Raw genomic sequence first — 18,024 nt, 5'->3', positions numbered from 1 at the left:
TAGATAATATACAGGCATAAAATAAAATTTCACGCTTCCTACATTGTAGTCAATATCCACAGTCTCTTTAATCACATATAAAATGCATTTGAATGAAAACCCAGCTTAGATATTCCAATTTCACACAAAACGCCGCTCCACGGCATGTCTCATATATCATTTAATGACCCCTGGCCCTGCCATATTCCAAATACAATCCAGTTCAAATCTGCGACATCCAACATTCACATTAACTCAAATATTCTCTAAAGATATCCAACAATCTTTAGACCGTAAATTTCACTCAAGCCTCCAACAGCATATAATGTAAAATAAAATATTACCTTCCTCTCGATCTGCTGTCTGCTATCATCATCAAACAGCGAAAAGGAATGACGTCACTTCGGTAGCACGTGATTTCACTTGTGATACCCTTTGTTCATCAAAATTGGCAGGAAACGTCTGCCCAATCTCTTGGTTGAACTGCTCAAAATGGACGACGTACAGCAAGTCTGTGCCTTTGGTGTAGTTTTTAGCTCACCTGAGCTGAAAGCTCAAGTGAGCTATTCTGATCACATTTTGTCCGTCGTCCGTCTGTCCGTCTGTCTGTCCGTCTGTAAACTTTTTACATTTTGAACTTCTTCTCTAAAACCGCTTATCCAATTTCAACCAAATTTGGCACAAAGCATCCTTATGTGAGGGCGAATGTAAATTGCAAAAATAAAAGTCCGATCTGTATTCAAAGCGGAGAAAACCTTGAAACTGTAGGAAAAGGGGGGTGCATTTTTAAAAATCTTCTTCTCAAGAACTACTGATTCCAATTCAACGTAGTTTAGCATAAATTATGCTTATGGGAAGGAAAATATAAATTGCAAAAATTAAGTGCTAATTCTGTTTCAAATCTGAGTTATTACGAAAATAATAATAAAGGAAATGCGTGTTTCAATCAGTTTAATAGCTTCGGGTTCGGCATCCGGTAATCCGGCATCCGGTAAAATGGGTAGGCAAGACTTGGTCTGGGCAAAACAAAGATTGGCAGTTATTAATCTGCCAATCTCATTAAAATTTCAGGATATTTGATGGACTAGTATATTTGTATTCGCTGTAAATATTTCTGCAAAATAATGCGTATTTGGAATTAACGATTGTCGATCTGCCTTGGCTTTTATTTTGCCACGGCCCGGGTTTGCATAGTTACCCATTTTACCTAGACTCGTATTCTCCATACTTCTAAAACGAGGTTCTTTGTTTAAAGCAGCCATGACATTATACGAAAAGGGGTCGATCTGACTATGATGAATTTGCTTGTTGTGCTACAGTTTGCGTATAAAGGGAAAATTTTTGAAACATGCAAAATATATTGTTGCCGATTTTGTGAAGTAAATTGAGGCTAAATATTTCAATGCGTTGACAGTTTTCACACATAACGTTGGTGTTAGCTTGTTCTGATTATCGTTTCGTTTTCATTATTTCTGCTTGTAACCTGGGAACTATCGTCCGTATTATTTCGTGATTTTTAAGTATCAAATCAAACAGAGACTTTGGTAAATCAAACAGTTAACTTTTTACCTGCGCAAATTAATCAAAATCTGATGTATCAAAAAATAATGAAATACAATTCATTCTATGGGTAATTCGATCGGCATTATCTTTTGTGTAATGGTAGATTAATGCAATAGGTTTTGTTGCGATGCTCGGCATTTTCTCAAGTTTATTCAGTTTAAATAAAGTTTGACATTGCTGACGGAAATATGTAGGTATATACATGTATATATATGATTCATTTCGAAAAAATAAATTGTGTTCTTTATTTGTTATAGTGAATGTTTCTTGTGTTTACTAGTAATTGTTTTCAATTTCTATTTACTAACCATATTTGAGTGTTCAGCTTCAAATTATAAGCAAGATACAGAGATTTGCTCACAATTCTATGTTTGTACACAGATCTTAAAAAAACAAAAGATTAAAAAAGTAAAAAATTTGTCAATATTTATTAAGAAAATTTTCAAAGTCTGTTCGTTCAGAAACCAACTTTAACATCTTATTGTATTGTAAACTTAACATTTTTTCGTCATTATTACTCCTACTGTACATGTGATCCTTCACTGTGTTTGTGTACATTTGTATAAACTGATTTTGAACCTCAAATACCAGTGAGCGGGTCTTGAGTGAATAAAAGAATATAAAATCTTAGGCCATTCTTTTTTTCCATTTTAAATGCTGAATAGGAAATGACAAGTTAAAAATCATAAGCTGAATGTAATAAACTCATGTGAACAAATTATGAATCAAACCTAGGCGACCTGTGAGCTCTGTATCTTGCTTATAATTCTACAATTGACGCTGAAATTTTGGTTGAACATTAGAAAATCTCTATGAATTAGAGTATGTTAAATACTTGTACAAACAAAATAAAAGAATGATACTAGTATTCTGTATATATCTACTCTCTGGGGCCCTCTCTTTATACAATAAATACTGTGAAATCTACATCAATTTTGATAGTTTTTCAGACACCAGTAAATAATCAAAGGCCGGAACGGCCACAAAGGCGTCGAGCTGACATTTTCTTTTATATAGAATGATATCAATACATTTGTAATTTGAATTTCTGTACTGTACTAATAGTCATATATCAAATAATATTAGAATTAAAAAGGAAATGAATTACTTTTTGCGCTGTTTCAAAAACAATAATCAGTATATTTCGTTATAAAATAGGTAGTGATGCGTTTATAAACAATAACTCATCATGGTTACAAAAAATCGAAGAAATTTCAAAGTTCCAAAAAAAATTCATTTTCTTTCTGCTTTAAAAAGTCTTTGCACAATTTTCACAGGCTCATAATTTGAATACATTAACAGTGTGTCCCTAATTATAATAATAAAACATACTTTCATTTATTTCAATTCCCGTTTGAAACAAGATTACCTATGCTATGGTTGTTTACAAACAAATCCACAACACGTGCTATCTAAAATGCTCGACCAAACCAACTGCATTATCGTGTTTATTAATTGCAACAAAATCTCTAGATAAGTTTATCGCTTATAATTATTTTGGAGACCATGCCCGATAACAAATAAATTTACATATCAAATTTTATTTCTATCGGGCACGGTCTCCAATCGAAATGTAAGCGATAAACTTAAATGATATTTTAATGAATGTTTACATTGCACCCTATTGTATTCATCCGCCATTTCTTGATTAAGCAAATTTATACTAATGCAATGAGTTGTCAATAACCAGGGAGGCAAAGTTGGGTTTTTGTAACACAATTTAGTTGAATAAAAGGATACAAATCTTGTAATACGTTTAATACTTCAAGGAACTTATTTTTTTATGCGCATTAAAAAGGCGGTGCAGAGCATGAATTTTTGGACGATTGCCAATCCAGACGATCGCTAGAAGGCTGCCGAGCATTAGCTCGACGCCTTAAAAACGACATTTTTAAAACAGTTTCCATATTTCTGACACATTTCTGTTGCGGGGATAAAGTAATTATCGCTATTCCTAAGAATATCACAGCGGAAAATTATCCTGGTTTGTACGCGAAGTAAATAACAGTCATTTAATTATAATGGAGAAGACAAATAAAATTTTTGAATGTTTTAAATTTGAGGAATTGAGCACATTGAGGTACAATTTTCTTCTTCACATCTATACATGTAGGGTTTTTAAAATAAAAAACAATAACTATTATTTTTTTTTTAATACAATAACTAGTAAGTACTGAGTAGTTGATGAAAAAAATGTACCTATATGCTCTCATATATTTTGATCGCTTTACAAAGTGGGGGGGGGGGGGGGGGGGGGGGGGGGGGGGCAGAACGAAATTATAGGGATCTGGAAGTTAGCAACTTAACAGTATACCTCTATCAAATGTTTAGTTTTATATCTTGCGTAGAAATTTCTTATTCTGGTAAAAAATAGTATTTCATGAAGGTACAATGTCAAAGATTACATGTATACAAAAAAAAGTGTAAAATTCGAATACTTTACAATATTTATTTTTTGTTTTTCTACCGAGGGACCATATGGCACAATATCTTTTGAACGCCCATTGTTGCTCAGGTGAGCGATGTGGCCCCATGGGCCTCTTGTTGGGATTTGAATCGTTTTTCTTCTCCACTTTCTTCATCACTGCTTGGTTCTTCAGGTATTGATAAAATGTTGCGAAAACAGACCAGGAATTTCCTGGATTTCTCTGGAAAATCTCAGAAATATCTTGTAATTTATCCCAGGATAATCCTGGGAACTCCTGATCCTGAGACCTGGATTTTCTAGGGATGGTATTGGAACAAGGATATCTCAGGATAATCCAAGGATCAAGACATGAAGAATCTCGTGTCAAAATTCTGTAATCTGTTTCAGGATAATCCTTGGAAATCCTGATCCTGAGACCTAGATTTTCTAGGGTTGATACTGGAACAAAAATATCTTAGGACAATCCAAGGATCAAGATAGCAATAAGTGTGCATTGATACTGCTGAATCCTGTTATCAGAATTCTTGTGAAAATCTTGATCTTAGGACATTTTCAGATAGAGTTTCCTGAGATTATCCTGATGTCAAGGTGCACTCTATCCCTAGATATTTAGGCTCTGGTCCTGTTAAAATAAAACACACACACAAATACATATTCAAGTTTCAATCTTTGTATTTCACTGATCACAAATATTTTTTCCTCAACAATTTCTGTCTCTCGATCACTACGGTTGAATGGTCGCAGTTGTTGAGTCAAACTTTTCCATAATCAGTGATGAAAAAAAGCCCAAACATAAATTTATCAGTCTTCCAATTACAAAGGAAATCACGTGAAGAACCAGGAACGAAAGTCACATTAATAGTATAATCATAACAGGTGTAACAGGTTTCGGGCAAATTCTGATACATAGAGGTGGTTTACATTTACATTGTAATAAAAAAAATTTACATGTTTTTTTGTTTAATTGCAAATTATGCATCGCAGCTGATGGCAGTGATCATTATATAAATGACCATAATTTGGTTAATCCTGATATAAAAACTCACAAAATTTTCAGTGTAGATGTTTGATATAATGAATCATAATCCAATGAAAGAATAAATTTAGTTATATATATAGCGAGGTCTCTTACTACACGTTCACCGAGACCTTTCTCTGCAACATTTCCTTCTTTTCCTGTGTACACTTGGTAGTCGTTGACATACCCGTTATTTGGATCCGCTCTCATCCAAACCTTGATTCCTCGTTTAATATAGGCATGAGAGGGACATACTGCTTGAATCCCAACTGTCCAGTGTAGGCCACCATAGCTTTGTTTTGTTCAGGAGAATATCTATAATCTATAATTGGTCTTATATGGGCAAGTTTATAGTGTCCTGGTTGACGACGGGATGGACTCTGTGATGTGTCGGCAACTTGAAAGTATTTGTTCAGTTTATCGAGTCTGTTCATTGTAAATTTCTCATTTATCTTGGTTGTCTAACTCATTCAGCCCCAGCCGCTTTTTGCAGCATTGTGCCACAGGCAAATTCTTATCAGAATCCCTGCTGCTGATGAGCGGTGAGCAGACAATAGATAAACAGCCACTGCTTCATTAATTATTCACATCTGTTTTTCATATTTTCAAGGAACAAAGAAGAATAAATGCAGATTCGAAAGATATAACTTTTATTACCATACCTTAAAAATTGTTTATTTCCATAAAGATAAACAAAAGGAAACACTTCTCAAAATCATAATAAACAATGATATTTCTTTGTTTATTGTCCATAAATGTCCGGAAAGTTTTCCAAATGAAATGGTTTGAAGCAGTCATTGCATAGGTTGACATCACACTGGGAACATCCAATCAATGGTTCTCGTCTAACACCAGATTTTGTGCATTGTTCACACCTCCTCTTCTTCGGCACGGTGCTTGGCCAGTGATGTTCCATCCCATGCTCAACATTGAATTCAGATTTCCTTTTCCTTTTCATAGAAAAAAGTCCTATCAGCTGATGGGCTAGCTTCATTCTAAACTCCAGTTGAGTTCTGGTCCTCACCCTGTTGTTTTTGGTCCTCAGGCCATGATTTGGGGACTCGCACATCAAGATGAACGAATTTACAACACACATCGTACTGGAACAGGTACTTCCACCACTTAAGGCTTTTCCTTGCAATGTTGTATGTGGACCTAAGCTGATCAGCATGGTCTACACCATTCATGTAAGCATTATAAAGCTTGACTGACATTGGACACATTACATTCTTCACGGTCCTATCTTTCTGTTTTCTTTGTACCTCTTGGTTACTCTGATTGGTGTTAGTTGACAGGATTGTCAGTTTCCTCTTGTCCCTCCATACACTCACCACAAGGTTTGCCTTCTGTTTCATGATGTGGTCTCCTTGGTTTTTTAATTCAATCTTGTCCAAGTCCTTTGGCATTCCTTTCCTGTTTGGTTTTACTGTGCCACACGCAACAGTTCCTTCATTCCAAAGCTTCAAAAACAGATCAGGGGATGAGAAATAACTGTCACAATACACAATACAGGTCCAGGACAACTCTGCCACCTAAGTTAGCCTCTGGAACATTTCCTTCCTTTCCAGTGTAGACTTGAAAGTCGTTCATAAATCCATTGTGTGGATCAGCACGAACCCACACTTTTATTCCACGCTGGGTAGGTTTCAGTGGAACATACCGCTTGAAACCAAGCCAGCCTGAGAATCCAATCATGGCCTCATCAATTGAAACCTCTTTGTGTGCATTGTATTGTCGTTTGAAATTTTCTCTGATTGTTTCCATTATTGTTCGTACATGAACAAGTTTGTCATGCCCAGGCTGGTTCTTTGGTGGATTTTGTGTGGTGTCGGCCTGAAAATACCTTTGAATATTTTCGAATCTTGTTCTTGTGAACCTTTCTTCAATACATGACAAATGAAACAGTTTGTCCTTTGACCAATAGAGATCTTGTGCAGGTGCACTAATAATCCCAATTACGACTAAACATCCATGAAAAGCACATATTTCTTCAACCTTTGTGTTGTACCATCCAGGATTTGCTTTAGCCCTGATGCAGAGTTGAGCATAAGCGTTTGTTACCTCGGATATCTTCGAGTATAACTCCTCAGAAAACAATAAATTTAAGAAATTTATTTCATTTTTATCCGCTTCGAGTGTTTGTGTAGGTCCAGGCTGTGGTCCATTGAATACAGGAACATTAATGTCGATTTCAAAAAAGTTTGATTTATTAACCTTGGTCCCAAGCAACAAGGAAAAAATTATAGCCCTCAAATGCTTTACATAGAGCACCATCAGCTAATTTGTTCATGCATATTTGTATTTGCGCACAAGTGACTGAAATTTTAATACTTAACACCCTCAGTGGGTTTTTTTTAAATTAAGTTTTTAATTTCTTGGGTAAATTTTTGCTTTCTTTTCTTGTATAGACTTGATACTCGTTAACATACCCATTGTTAGAATCTGCCCTCATCCAGACTTTTATCCCTCTTTTTGTGGGCTTCAAGGGGACATACTGTTTGAGGCCTACGTCCAGTATATGCAACCATTGTCTCATCCACGGACATCTCTTTATAAGGGGAGTATTCCTGCTTTGTCTGGTGCAGCAATATATTAATAATTGGCCTTACATGAGTCAATTTATCATGTCCAGGTTGCCTTCTTGGGGATTTTTGTGTTGTGTATGCCACATGAAAATATTATTTCAGTTTGTCCATTCTATCTCGCATTATTCTGTCATTTATTCCTGTTGGTCGGAACAGATCATCTTTTGTTAAATACATGTCCTGATTTGGGGCCACAATAATGCCCATAACAATCTGTATGGCTATATAGGCCCGTATTTCTTCAGGGGTGGTCACTTGCCATCTCTGTTCGACGCCATTTTTTTCCTATTCTTGATCAGCATACTTGTTAGTTTCTCTGGCGATTATTTCGTACAAAAAGACAGGAAACATTAACTTTTTACTCCCTATTAGCCTTATCAGCCTGCTACCCGAAGCATCAATTCCCCCTAATGCCCTAAGATAAGATAGAACTCACTAGGGCTTCCTCACCTTTTCATTAACGTTCTCTACTTCTCTGTCATCTTTGCTCTGGCTTTTTTTCCAGCTGTAAGATCTTTTCAGGGCTTGATGTCTTTGTTCTTTTCGTTGGAGGCTCTTGTGGTTCGCTCTCCTACAATTATAACGTGAAAGACTTATTTCCATACATTTAAATTTTTATTTTTATCATTATTGATATTTCCTTCTTGTCTGATTTCATAACGCATCAAAGGTAAATTAATATTCATTAATTCTTATTGTCATTTACATATAATACATCTATTACACTTGAAATGAATACCTGATCTTCAATGGTCTCCAGATTTTGACCATTTGGTTGGCCAAACTTGTTGGCTTGAATAATCGCAAAATGCAGCAAGCATTTAAGGTTTCCCTCTGTGTTTTTTTTCCCCGCCATCTCTAAACAGTCTTTTTCTGACTCCCCCCGTCAGTCCTCAGCAATAGAAACAAACTGTATACCCTCAGTGGCCTTTAAAACTTCACCAACAGAAAAGTTAATATACTTACAGCCCTCAGTGGCTTTTAAATTTCCATGCATTAACTCTAAGTTGTCCTCAGCGACAAAAAGAACTTATAGCCCTCATATTTCATGCATTAAGATAAATCTCTGTCCTCAGCAACAGAAAAGCCCTCAGCGGCTTTTTCAAAAATAGAGATTTCTTATTACCTCTCCTTTAATGAATTGGCGCAGCGGTAATTCTCGTTTTCTATGCACACTGGAAAAGTATGTGTTGTCTATCGCTCTGCAAATCGTCAAGTGATGGTGCTTTTTGTTATGGCTATTCCCAGTGGGTATCAAGACCATGAACAGCTTCATTAGCAACTGCCTCATGTTTTCTTTTTCCCTGTAAGTATATGAACTTTTCTGGTGGACACTTGAGTAAATTCTAAAAGCTTGAATAAACTTTTTGATGTTTAGGGACTTCTGTAGTCATTTGTCTGCCTTTTTGTTGTAAGGGGAGATTAATAATGAATTAATAAAGATGCTTAATTGACATCTTTACCTGAGGTAATCTGTTGGCGCAGTTGTCTCTACTAGGGGAGGGATTCCGCTGCAAACCCAAATCTCATCCTCTTCCATTCTCGGCCCTGTGCTGGTAATCCTGCAGCTGCAGTGGAAACACGGTTAAAAGCCGTGTCATGCTGGATGTTGTCACACTCGCTAGTTTCACTTGTTGGCACATCACTATTTTCTAATTTTGGTTTGTTGGGTCCGCTACGACAAATGATTTGAAAACCAGAATTATCAGACATGACTTTCTCAGACTGATGTGCCCCTCCAACATTAACAAAGTCTACAATATCTAAATGATTGCTACATGTAGAATTGCTGCTGGCACTTAATGATTTTAAATAAACTTGGGGATCTTGCCAAGAGTACCCACCTTGAATTTCTGGAGGCAGCTCCTGGTTCAGTAGGGGCTCCGGTACGATGGACTTGGCGATGTTCGCCTGGCTGGCCCTCATCTGGTCCATCACCACGCGTACGAAAGCGTCGTCGCATGTCTCCGAGTTCACCGCGGTAGCTAGGTCGTTTGGGGTCGAGTTAGCGGCGGCGGTCTCGGCAGTGGTGTTCGGTGTTTGTTGTGCGGCCACAGTAGATGGTGCGTCCTTGGCACGAAACGTGTTGCGGACTGCCGTAAGTAAAAGTTTCATTTGGCCCACGGGGATTTTCGCCTTCGAAGTGTCCTCAGGGGTAAGAGTCTCCAAGGCGTCCATTGACTTGTATCTATACGCTAAAAGTGTTTTAACAGTGTCTACTGAAAGATTTTTGGAGGCCGCCCATTGCGTGACTTCCTCTATATCGGCGGATATTAGGTCTGTCATCGTCACTGTCAATAGTTTTGTATATTTAACACGATCTTGCCGGCCTCGATATGGCCCCACAAGTCATAAGGACATTGATCTCTGGATCACAAAAAATACACGAGTTGCACATAGCCAAGCAGTCCAGTAAGATGCACGAAATAATCTGGCTGGGCATGTTCTCACGAATAATGGCGTGAAGTCTGGTTACTTCATGTTCCGCGAAAACGTACCACTGCGGAATGTCAAAATACTGCCTTACAAAACGTTCTTCTGCCATGGTGAACGATCATGCTAATAGCATTGAATAAAATTATATAGTCGAAGGAACGCAAGTTTAATTATCACAGGAAACAGAGAAAATTTTAAGGAAAATGGCGTGGCCTTGCCCTTCGACTAATTCTAAGAAAGTGAAGAGAGAGAGGGAAGTGGGCGCAAATTTAGAATTCTCAAGGCCTCTGATTGGTTGGTGCCATGCCAACATGCCAAGATCCATCGGGACCCTTTTTAAATATAGAAAAAGTGCCAAGGCGACCCAATGGAACTAACAACCCATGGTTACGTAATATTACCGCACAGTATCCCGATATAGCGCTGCTGACCAACCCAATAAACAAAGGACCCCCTGAGGCAAATAAACAAAGACAGGTGGTCTAAAAATAGCAACTACGGTCAGCAACAGGCACTGCAGGCGGTAACAAAGTGGCAGGGTAGTTTTATGACACATGTATAGAACACGCAAATGGAAGAACATTACATAGACATGAATAATAAATTAAACAAATTTAATTATCTAATTATCTCCATTACTGTTTGAATATGAAAAAAGTCACAATTGTGCCAAGGCTGGTTTCTTTATGGATTCTTTATAGTGTAGCATTAACCTCTGATTGTTTTCAAATCTTGTCCTCTTGTAAACCTCCCTTCAATGCATGACAAATGAAATAGTTTGTCTTTTGAACAGTAAAGATCTTGTGCAGGTGCACTAATAATCCCCATAACAACTAAACATCCAAGGAAATCACATATTTCTTTGGAGGTTGTGTTATACCATACAGGATTAGCTTTAGCTCTGATGCAGAGTGGAGCATACACATTTGTTTCCTCAGAAATCTTTGAGTAGAATTTCTCAGAAAACAAAAAATTCAAGAAATCCAATTCGTTTTCATTGGCTCCAAGTGTTTGTGTAGGTCCAGGCTGTGGTCCACTGAATGTCTAGTATATTGTCTATCCAATGATAATAATCTGCCAGTACAATATCATCATCGTCACTACCGGTACTTTCAGTTTCTGACTCGTGGTCTGATTCTGATTCAATAACAGACACTTTGAGGTTTGATCCTTGTTTAACAGCATCATCCAAAGCAGGCAGATGATAAACATAAGTAGTATATGCTTTTTCTACATCTTCCAATTCAAAACCCTTAAATTCTTCTCAACTGTCACGTGTGCCAACTTCCATCATGTGATAATCTGGTCATGACCAGAAATGGAAAGTTAATAGAAAAATAGCGCCTAACAACATTCACAACATATTTACCGAGCATTTCAAAGGTATATAAGGTACAACAGAAAATTGTGTTAAAATGTACAGTAGGGGGACAAAAGTCTTGAGAAAAAAATGGCATCACATCTCCAACACAAGGGGGACACCTTGTACAAAAAACCGCTTTGACAGCTGATTTGCCTACTATGAATAAAACAACTCACCTCAGTATTTAGTTAAGTGTCCCTTCAATCGGATGACCTGTTGGATTCTTCGGGGAAGGGATTCATAAAGATTTCTAACATAATTTAAATTAATATCTTGCTAAATTTGCAATGTTTGTTGAAAAAGTTCGTCCGGTTAATTGATCATGTGTATTTGTGATTGAAGTTTTCTTTTTATATATAACCAAACATTTTCTATAATATTTTAAGTCAGGAGACTGTGCAGGCCAGCTCATGTTTTTAATTTGATTAAAAATTAAAAATTATATGCCTCTCCATGCTATCATTCCTACATCTACTGCAATATTTTCACCAGGGGAGTAAAGTTCCTCAAACTTTTGGCGAAAGTGATCATACACTCTGCGTACTTTGAAGATTGGATCATATCCATCTTGTCCACGGGGCACTTGATTGTCGTTGTTCAGGTGAAACAATGACATGATCAACAAGAACTTGTATTTGGTCATTGTGTTCCCAAAGAATAGAGTTCTAAGCATTTCATCTTTGCTCCAATAATCCTTAATGTCTTGGTGTTGTACTAGTCCCATTCCTATTACGATAGCTATGAAAGGCTTCATGTCATCGATGACAACATCAACCTATTTTTGGAAATGAGATTGTGGCTTCAAGTTTCTTCCTTGCGGCGAGTTAAAAAAGGTCTGTGGCATATTTGTTTCTTGGACCAAAACATCCTCAAAAAATTGTTCTGTTACGATGAGCTTAAAAAAACTCTACCATTTCACAATCATCGTCCAATTCAACGTTTATTTCTTCTAACCTTGGATTGGGGCATTCACATCGAGATCACCCTGGATCCATGTATCTTTAAAATCTGTTGTTCTTTCATAATTTTCTAAATCTTCTGGGTTAAAACCTAGAAATTCTTTGTCTGAATACCAGACTCCCTCCTGTAGGTACCAATTCCCCTGATTACAGATAAGATGGGATCAATCTTCTCCGGTGGTAAACAGGCTTCCATGTTCCAGGAGTCTAATATTATCCCAAGGTATTCTAGTTCTATACAAGGTCCTTCGGTTTTCTTCTCCGATAGAGGAATCCCGAGGGTTCTAAATATCCCCAGGAATCTCTCCATCACTTCATGAGCATCATCAAATGGTGGAACCACAACTAGGAAGTCATTCAACAGGTGCAGCACATTTGGTATCTTGTATTTTTTCTCTGCAATCCAACATACAGCGGAAGACAGGGCATCAAAGATCTTTGGACTTGATCTGCTTCCAAAGACAAGGCACTTGAAAAAATAGTATATGGCCATAACTCATGTGATATAGGCATGATCTTGAAGACATCAGTAATGTCTGTTTTAATTAGTGATGCTCCTTTCCCACATAATTTAATTAGTCTAATAGCATCATCCATTGTAACATAACCCAGGGAGAATTCTGACTTATCAATAAGAGTATTCATGCTAGGATTTTCTTTGTCATTGTGTGGTGCTGACATATCCACAACGAGGCGCTTTTTCTTAGAGTACTTGCTTTCGGCTATCCCAAAAGGGTTAATGCGATAGTGTTGGAAGGGAATTTCTGAAAATGGACCATACAAGTAACCCAGGTTTAGTTCTTTTTTACGATCTATGTAACGCTGTCCGAGTTGAATGAAGCTGACTTTAGATTTTTGCATTTCATAAAATTCTTTGGAAGATCCTGAAAGCCAGTTAAAGCAAAAACGTAAACCATTCATAAAATATTCTGTAAATTTGGTGTCGGGATGATGTTGTATAAGATTTTGAAGACTGTCTATGTTAATGGGAGTTGTTATTTTATTATCAAAACTGGATGTTACATCTTTTTGAAAACCCCACTTGTGTGGGGCATGAAGGGAGTTTTTTGAGCTGCAATTGTGTTTAGAGTGGTCTCCTCTGCAACTGATGCAGATGTGGGTGTTCTTGCATCTAGGTATGTGACAGCCTCTGAAGCAATTGAAATTGTTACATATTTCTCTACCTTCATGAAATTCTCTCTGACGTCCATAAAAATCCATGTCCCCATTTCTCTTATCCCTAACTTTGTCGGTAATTGGGCAAAAGCCTGTAGAGTGCAGCGTACTGTTGCAGGTTGCACATGACTGGGGTCTGGCATTCGCAAACAAATTACAAAATAAAGTGTTGTTCCGCACAGACCAGTCAATGAGAATGTTATTATACTTAAGATGTGATTGGGCCATAAGACTGAATTGACGATGATATTCGTAGAACCCATTGCCTGGGTAGCAGGTACCCATGTCAATGATATCCCTTTCGTACAAATCTAACTCCTGTCTTCTTTGGGGATATGCTTGACACATTATGTTTTTGTGAATTCCGAAAGCTTGAATCAACTCACCGATGTTTAAGCGACTTCTGCAGTCGTTTATCCGGCTTCTTGTTGACATCTTTTTCGTCAGGGGGAGAGAAATATGGTATTAACAAGGATGCTAAATTGACATCCTTACCTGATGTAATTTGGAGGCGCAGATGAGGCGAGATGGTCTCTACCAGGGGGAGAGATTCCGCTGCGAATCCGAATTTCGTCCTCTTTTAATTCATTGGTTAAAATAAGAAAGAAAATGTCACATGTTAAAAGTTGAAATATTGACGACCGGCAGTGAATGGAAAACATGGCGGTGCTCACTATATCGACGACTGGCTCTATCAGTGCGTTATCTGGGTCGAAATATCAACGACAGTTAGTACTAGGGTTAAGTAAATTTGGGGATCCTGCCATGAGTACATACCGTTCGTATTGCCACTTGATCCAGTTTAAGAGGGTTGCTGTTGGGTTTGTGCCCCGTTTAATTGGCCCAGAATGTTCCTTATAAATACGTCGTCATCACCAATGTTAAAAATGCTTTGCCCAGAGTCCACATTCATTTGCGGGTCCTATTTAGCGCTATTTCCTGACGCCGCTTGGCCTCACGGAAAAGTCTGTTTCAGACTTTGAAGTAGCAGCTTTATTTGGCTGATCAGAATGTTGGCCTCGCCGATTTCATCTTCTGCAAGGAGGGATAATGCTTCCATGCTGTCATAGCCCAATTCTGTAAGTCTGTCTGCTGTTTTTGGAGACTGCATTAGAACTCGTTGCTTGAACGCTGTATACTTTACTTGATACGATTCTTAGTTCATCTTGTAGCTTAGACACTGTTTCCGTTAGAGTCAAGATCGTTTGCAGAAGTTGGTGATGGTCGCCGCCATCTTGGTATGCATTTCCGTTACTCGAGCCGGAGGCTACCTACGGGGCGACCTTCAACATGTTCCACGCGACTACGACTAAGGGTCAGGTCCTTCACCTTCTTCAAGAACACAATCTTTTTGTCAGACTGACGAAAAGTAACGTTGTTCTTTCTCAACTCCTCTCTGAGTTTTTCGACTGTCCAGTTCTCGGGTCCGTTAAGATCGTACGGGGCACATGCACTAGATCTCGCTCGTGCACTACGGTGGTCTGCCATGGTAAATCCCCTGAAATTATAGAAAATGTTAATGTACTGTGATGGTTAAGGTCACAGTTTGTAAAGCTGGTCAAAAGTTTGAAAAAATAATAATTAAAATCACAATGCGTCTGCTTAGCTAGAGTCCGGACAAAGGAATGATGCTACAAGTAGTTAAATGGAAATAATGTGTATATAGGTAGTCCATCCATAACTATCATATTTCATGTCTAAATGATTGCAAGTTTGATCTATAAAATTTTTGTGCGATTTTAATGGGTTTATTGATTAATAAAGATTCCCCTCTGAAATTCCAAAAAAAAAAATGAACAAATTTATCATATATGTTAAAGTTTACATTGAGGTTGTTGGGGAAAATGCATTAATATATTGTTTAAGTACAAGTAATTTTCTCAAATTTTTCTTTGTGGAACATTGCAAAATGAAGCTTCTCCTTTCTTCAGATATGCTAAAATAATTCATGATTTACCATTCATAATACATGTATCATAAATTTTTAATAAATTCGTAAAGGGCTGACAACTCTTTAAAAAAAAGTTTTGAGTGCAAAAAGTTCATTAAATGAACTACATAGTATACATGCCCCCCCGAGATTGGTTTATGTCAGCCTTATAATAACTTTAAAATATGTATCTGATGTACATGTAGTATAGATCAATCAAAATTGTTAAATACGCCTTAGTTGTAGATGGACTACCTAATTGAATTTATGTCAGCTTCAACTTTATATATAAGTTTGAAATACAGTCACTCAGATGAATCTACCGATACCCCGTCATATGCCCTCCGAATTAGCTTCAGCCGATCCCTGATATTGGCCCTTATGACAACTACATCTTTTTGAAAATGTTTGCATAGGACATCTAAAAAGTAAAATAAATTTTTGTCAATATTCAAAAAATAAAAGCTTATTCAGATGAGGCGCTAACTCATCAATGGAAGGAAATGAACATTTACTGCAAGTAAAAAAAAATTTCAAATATCGTAGTCTATAGGACGTAGGATTGAAAGAGTGCTTGAAGAAGTTGCCAAGTAGAAAGCAACACTTCACCAGAGTGATTCAGGTGACATAATAAGTATACATATAGAGTTCAAATGTAAATAACTTTGTCTTACTCTCAATTTTAGATGCAGCATCAAGGCCCTTCTTTATAATGGCCTCGCCGAGGTCGTCTTCTGCAAGGAGGGATAATGCTTCCATGATGCTGTCATAGCCCAATTCTATTAGTCTGTCTGCTGTTTTTGGAGAGAGTTTTTTCATTGTTGCCCATTTCTTAGCAGCAGCTTCACCACATGTTATTTCTACCTCGCTATCTGAGTCTGTCATTTTGTTTTCATAAACAAGGAATATTTTGAATATCGAGCGTAACTCAAGTCAATGAAGTCTAATCGAAACGCGGCAAAGACAGTGTAGGGCACACGGGAATTGAAGTAAATTCCTATGGGAAGCAAAACAAACATCCACAGCACATAACTGAACAGTCTAAGGAAATGATCCAAAAAGCATATTGGCGGTTAAAATCTGCTTCTTCTATTACGGACACTAGGCAAATGGTATCTTCATCATACAAGACATACCATGAAGGAAGTTGTAGAAACTCTTGTAGGGATAGCAAATCCATAATGCCCACGATCAGAAGAAGAAAAAATTTTCTTGTCATAATATCACAATTGCAATGCAAACTGAAGTTGAAAGCCTTGAAAGCAGTAGAATAAATTGGCATGGCTTTGCCTTGCGTGAATTTTGAAAGTGCATACCTGTCAACATTCCAAATATTTTGTGGGGGAGAAAACGTGCAGCGACCTTTTTTGATAGTAAAAAGTCATCGCTCGTTCTTTTAAATAGTTCATACTGATAACAAAGAAATAACAAATGATAGACTTTAATGTTCTTTATTGTAATTGTAAGCTGCTGATTTAGTCAGTTTTAGAGTGTCCTTTGAAGGTTTCACTCCTCTTTACAGTTTATTTTAGCACATATAAGACTACATAGTGTCTGATTGTCCATGGAAGCTCTTTGTTCTGTCTGAATTTTTCTCACAACAGAGCACAGACGCGACGACGATAGGATAGAGCTCAAATAAAGCCATTGATAGGGATTGGTCTCCTGAGGTCAGTTCTTTAGGAAAATAACCTTAAAACCACTTTTTAAAAAATCCTCCAAAAGCCGTATCTGTGGCGTCTGTGAACAGATGTAGATCGGTGGTATCTGTGGTAGCATTGTCCAAGCAAACCAATCTTCTGTGCCATCCTTCCAGGAATTTGGACCACATGTGCGTCAAGTCTACACTCTGAATTCAAGGCGACGTAATGGTGTTATTCCCAAGCTTTGGTGAAAAGCAAAATAAGATAAGACACAAATGATCTGCCAGGAAGGACCACACGGCTGGCAAAATTAAGATGACTGAGAAGACTAAGTAATTCACGTTTCGTGCAGGATTTCCTTGTAGAAAACTGCTGTATCAGTTGAGATATTCTAACCAATTTTTCTTCTGGTATCCTCGCCTCCATCCTGTCAGTATCCAAGATAATTCCAAGGTATTTTAGTTCTGTAGATGATTGTTTTATTATCTGATAATGGGATACCAAGTTTAGCAAAAACATGGTGAACCAAGGCCATAGTTTGTGTTGCTTCAAAGTCTGGTGAATTTATTGTTAAGAAATCATCAAGTAAATAAAGAATGTTTGAAATTCCATAATTATCCCGCAAAATCCAACATAACACAGATGATAGGTAGTCAAATGATTTTGGGCTTGATTGGCTACCTAAGACTAGTCCAGTGAAAAATAATATTTGTTGTTGTTTTTAATCCCATGATATGGCCACAATGAAGGGTAAATTGGAATAAGTTTGAAACAGTCCATAATATCAGCTTTACATAGCCAGCTTCCTTTACCCAAAGATTGGATTATTCACACTGCATGATCTATAATCACATATTGTAAGTAACGAAAAATCCTCTTTGTTAATGAGTTCGTTTGGACTTGGATGATCCTGGTTATTGTGTGGAGCTGACATATCCGCTATC

General features: G+C 37.4%; 1 protein-coding gene across 2 annotated transcripts; it reads right to left on the bottom strand.

Moving 5' to 3' along the window:
• Positions 1 to 5,318: 5,318 nt before the first annotated feature.
• LOC128158030 (uncharacterized) lies at positions 5,319 to 11,382 on the bottom strand. 2 transcript variants are annotated; one of them, XR_008239916.1, is made up of 2 exons: positions 8,313 to 11,382; positions 5,319 to 8,144 (listed from the first exon to the last, which is right to left on the bottom strand). XR_008239916.1 is itself a non-coding variant. In XM_052820701.1 (2 exons), the coding sequence occupies exon 1, from the start codon at positions 9,857 to 9,859 to the stop codon at positions 9,068 to 9,070; it is 792 nt and encodes a 263-aa protein (XP_052676661.1). In that variant the 5' UTR covers positions 9,860 to 11,382; the 3' UTR covers positions 5,319 to 8,877; positions 9,037 to 9,067. The 2 variants fall into 2 exon arrangements, 1 of the variants encoding a protein (XP_052676661.1); XM_052820701.1 differs by having other exon boundaries at positions 5,319 to 8,877; positions 9,037 to 11,382.
• Positions 11,383 to 18,024: the final 6,642 nt, after the last annotated feature.

This window comes from Crassostrea angulata, chromosome 8 (assembly GCF_025612915.1).
Source record: "Crassostrea angulata isolate pt1a10 chromosome 8, ASM2561291v2, whole genome shotgun sequence".
In the NCBI taxonomy this organism is placed as follows: domain Eukaryota; kingdom Metazoa; phylum Mollusca; class Bivalvia; order Ostreida; family Ostreidae; genus Magallana; species Magallana angulata.
Note: the sequence above shows the minus strand (reverse complement) of the source record. Positions and strands in the feature narration are given on the sequence as shown.

Coding starts and splice junctions, on each gene's coding strand:
- LOC128158030 (XM_052820701.1), bottom strand. CDS start 9,859: ATGACAGACCTAATATCCGCCGATATAGAGGAAGTCACGCAATGGGCG.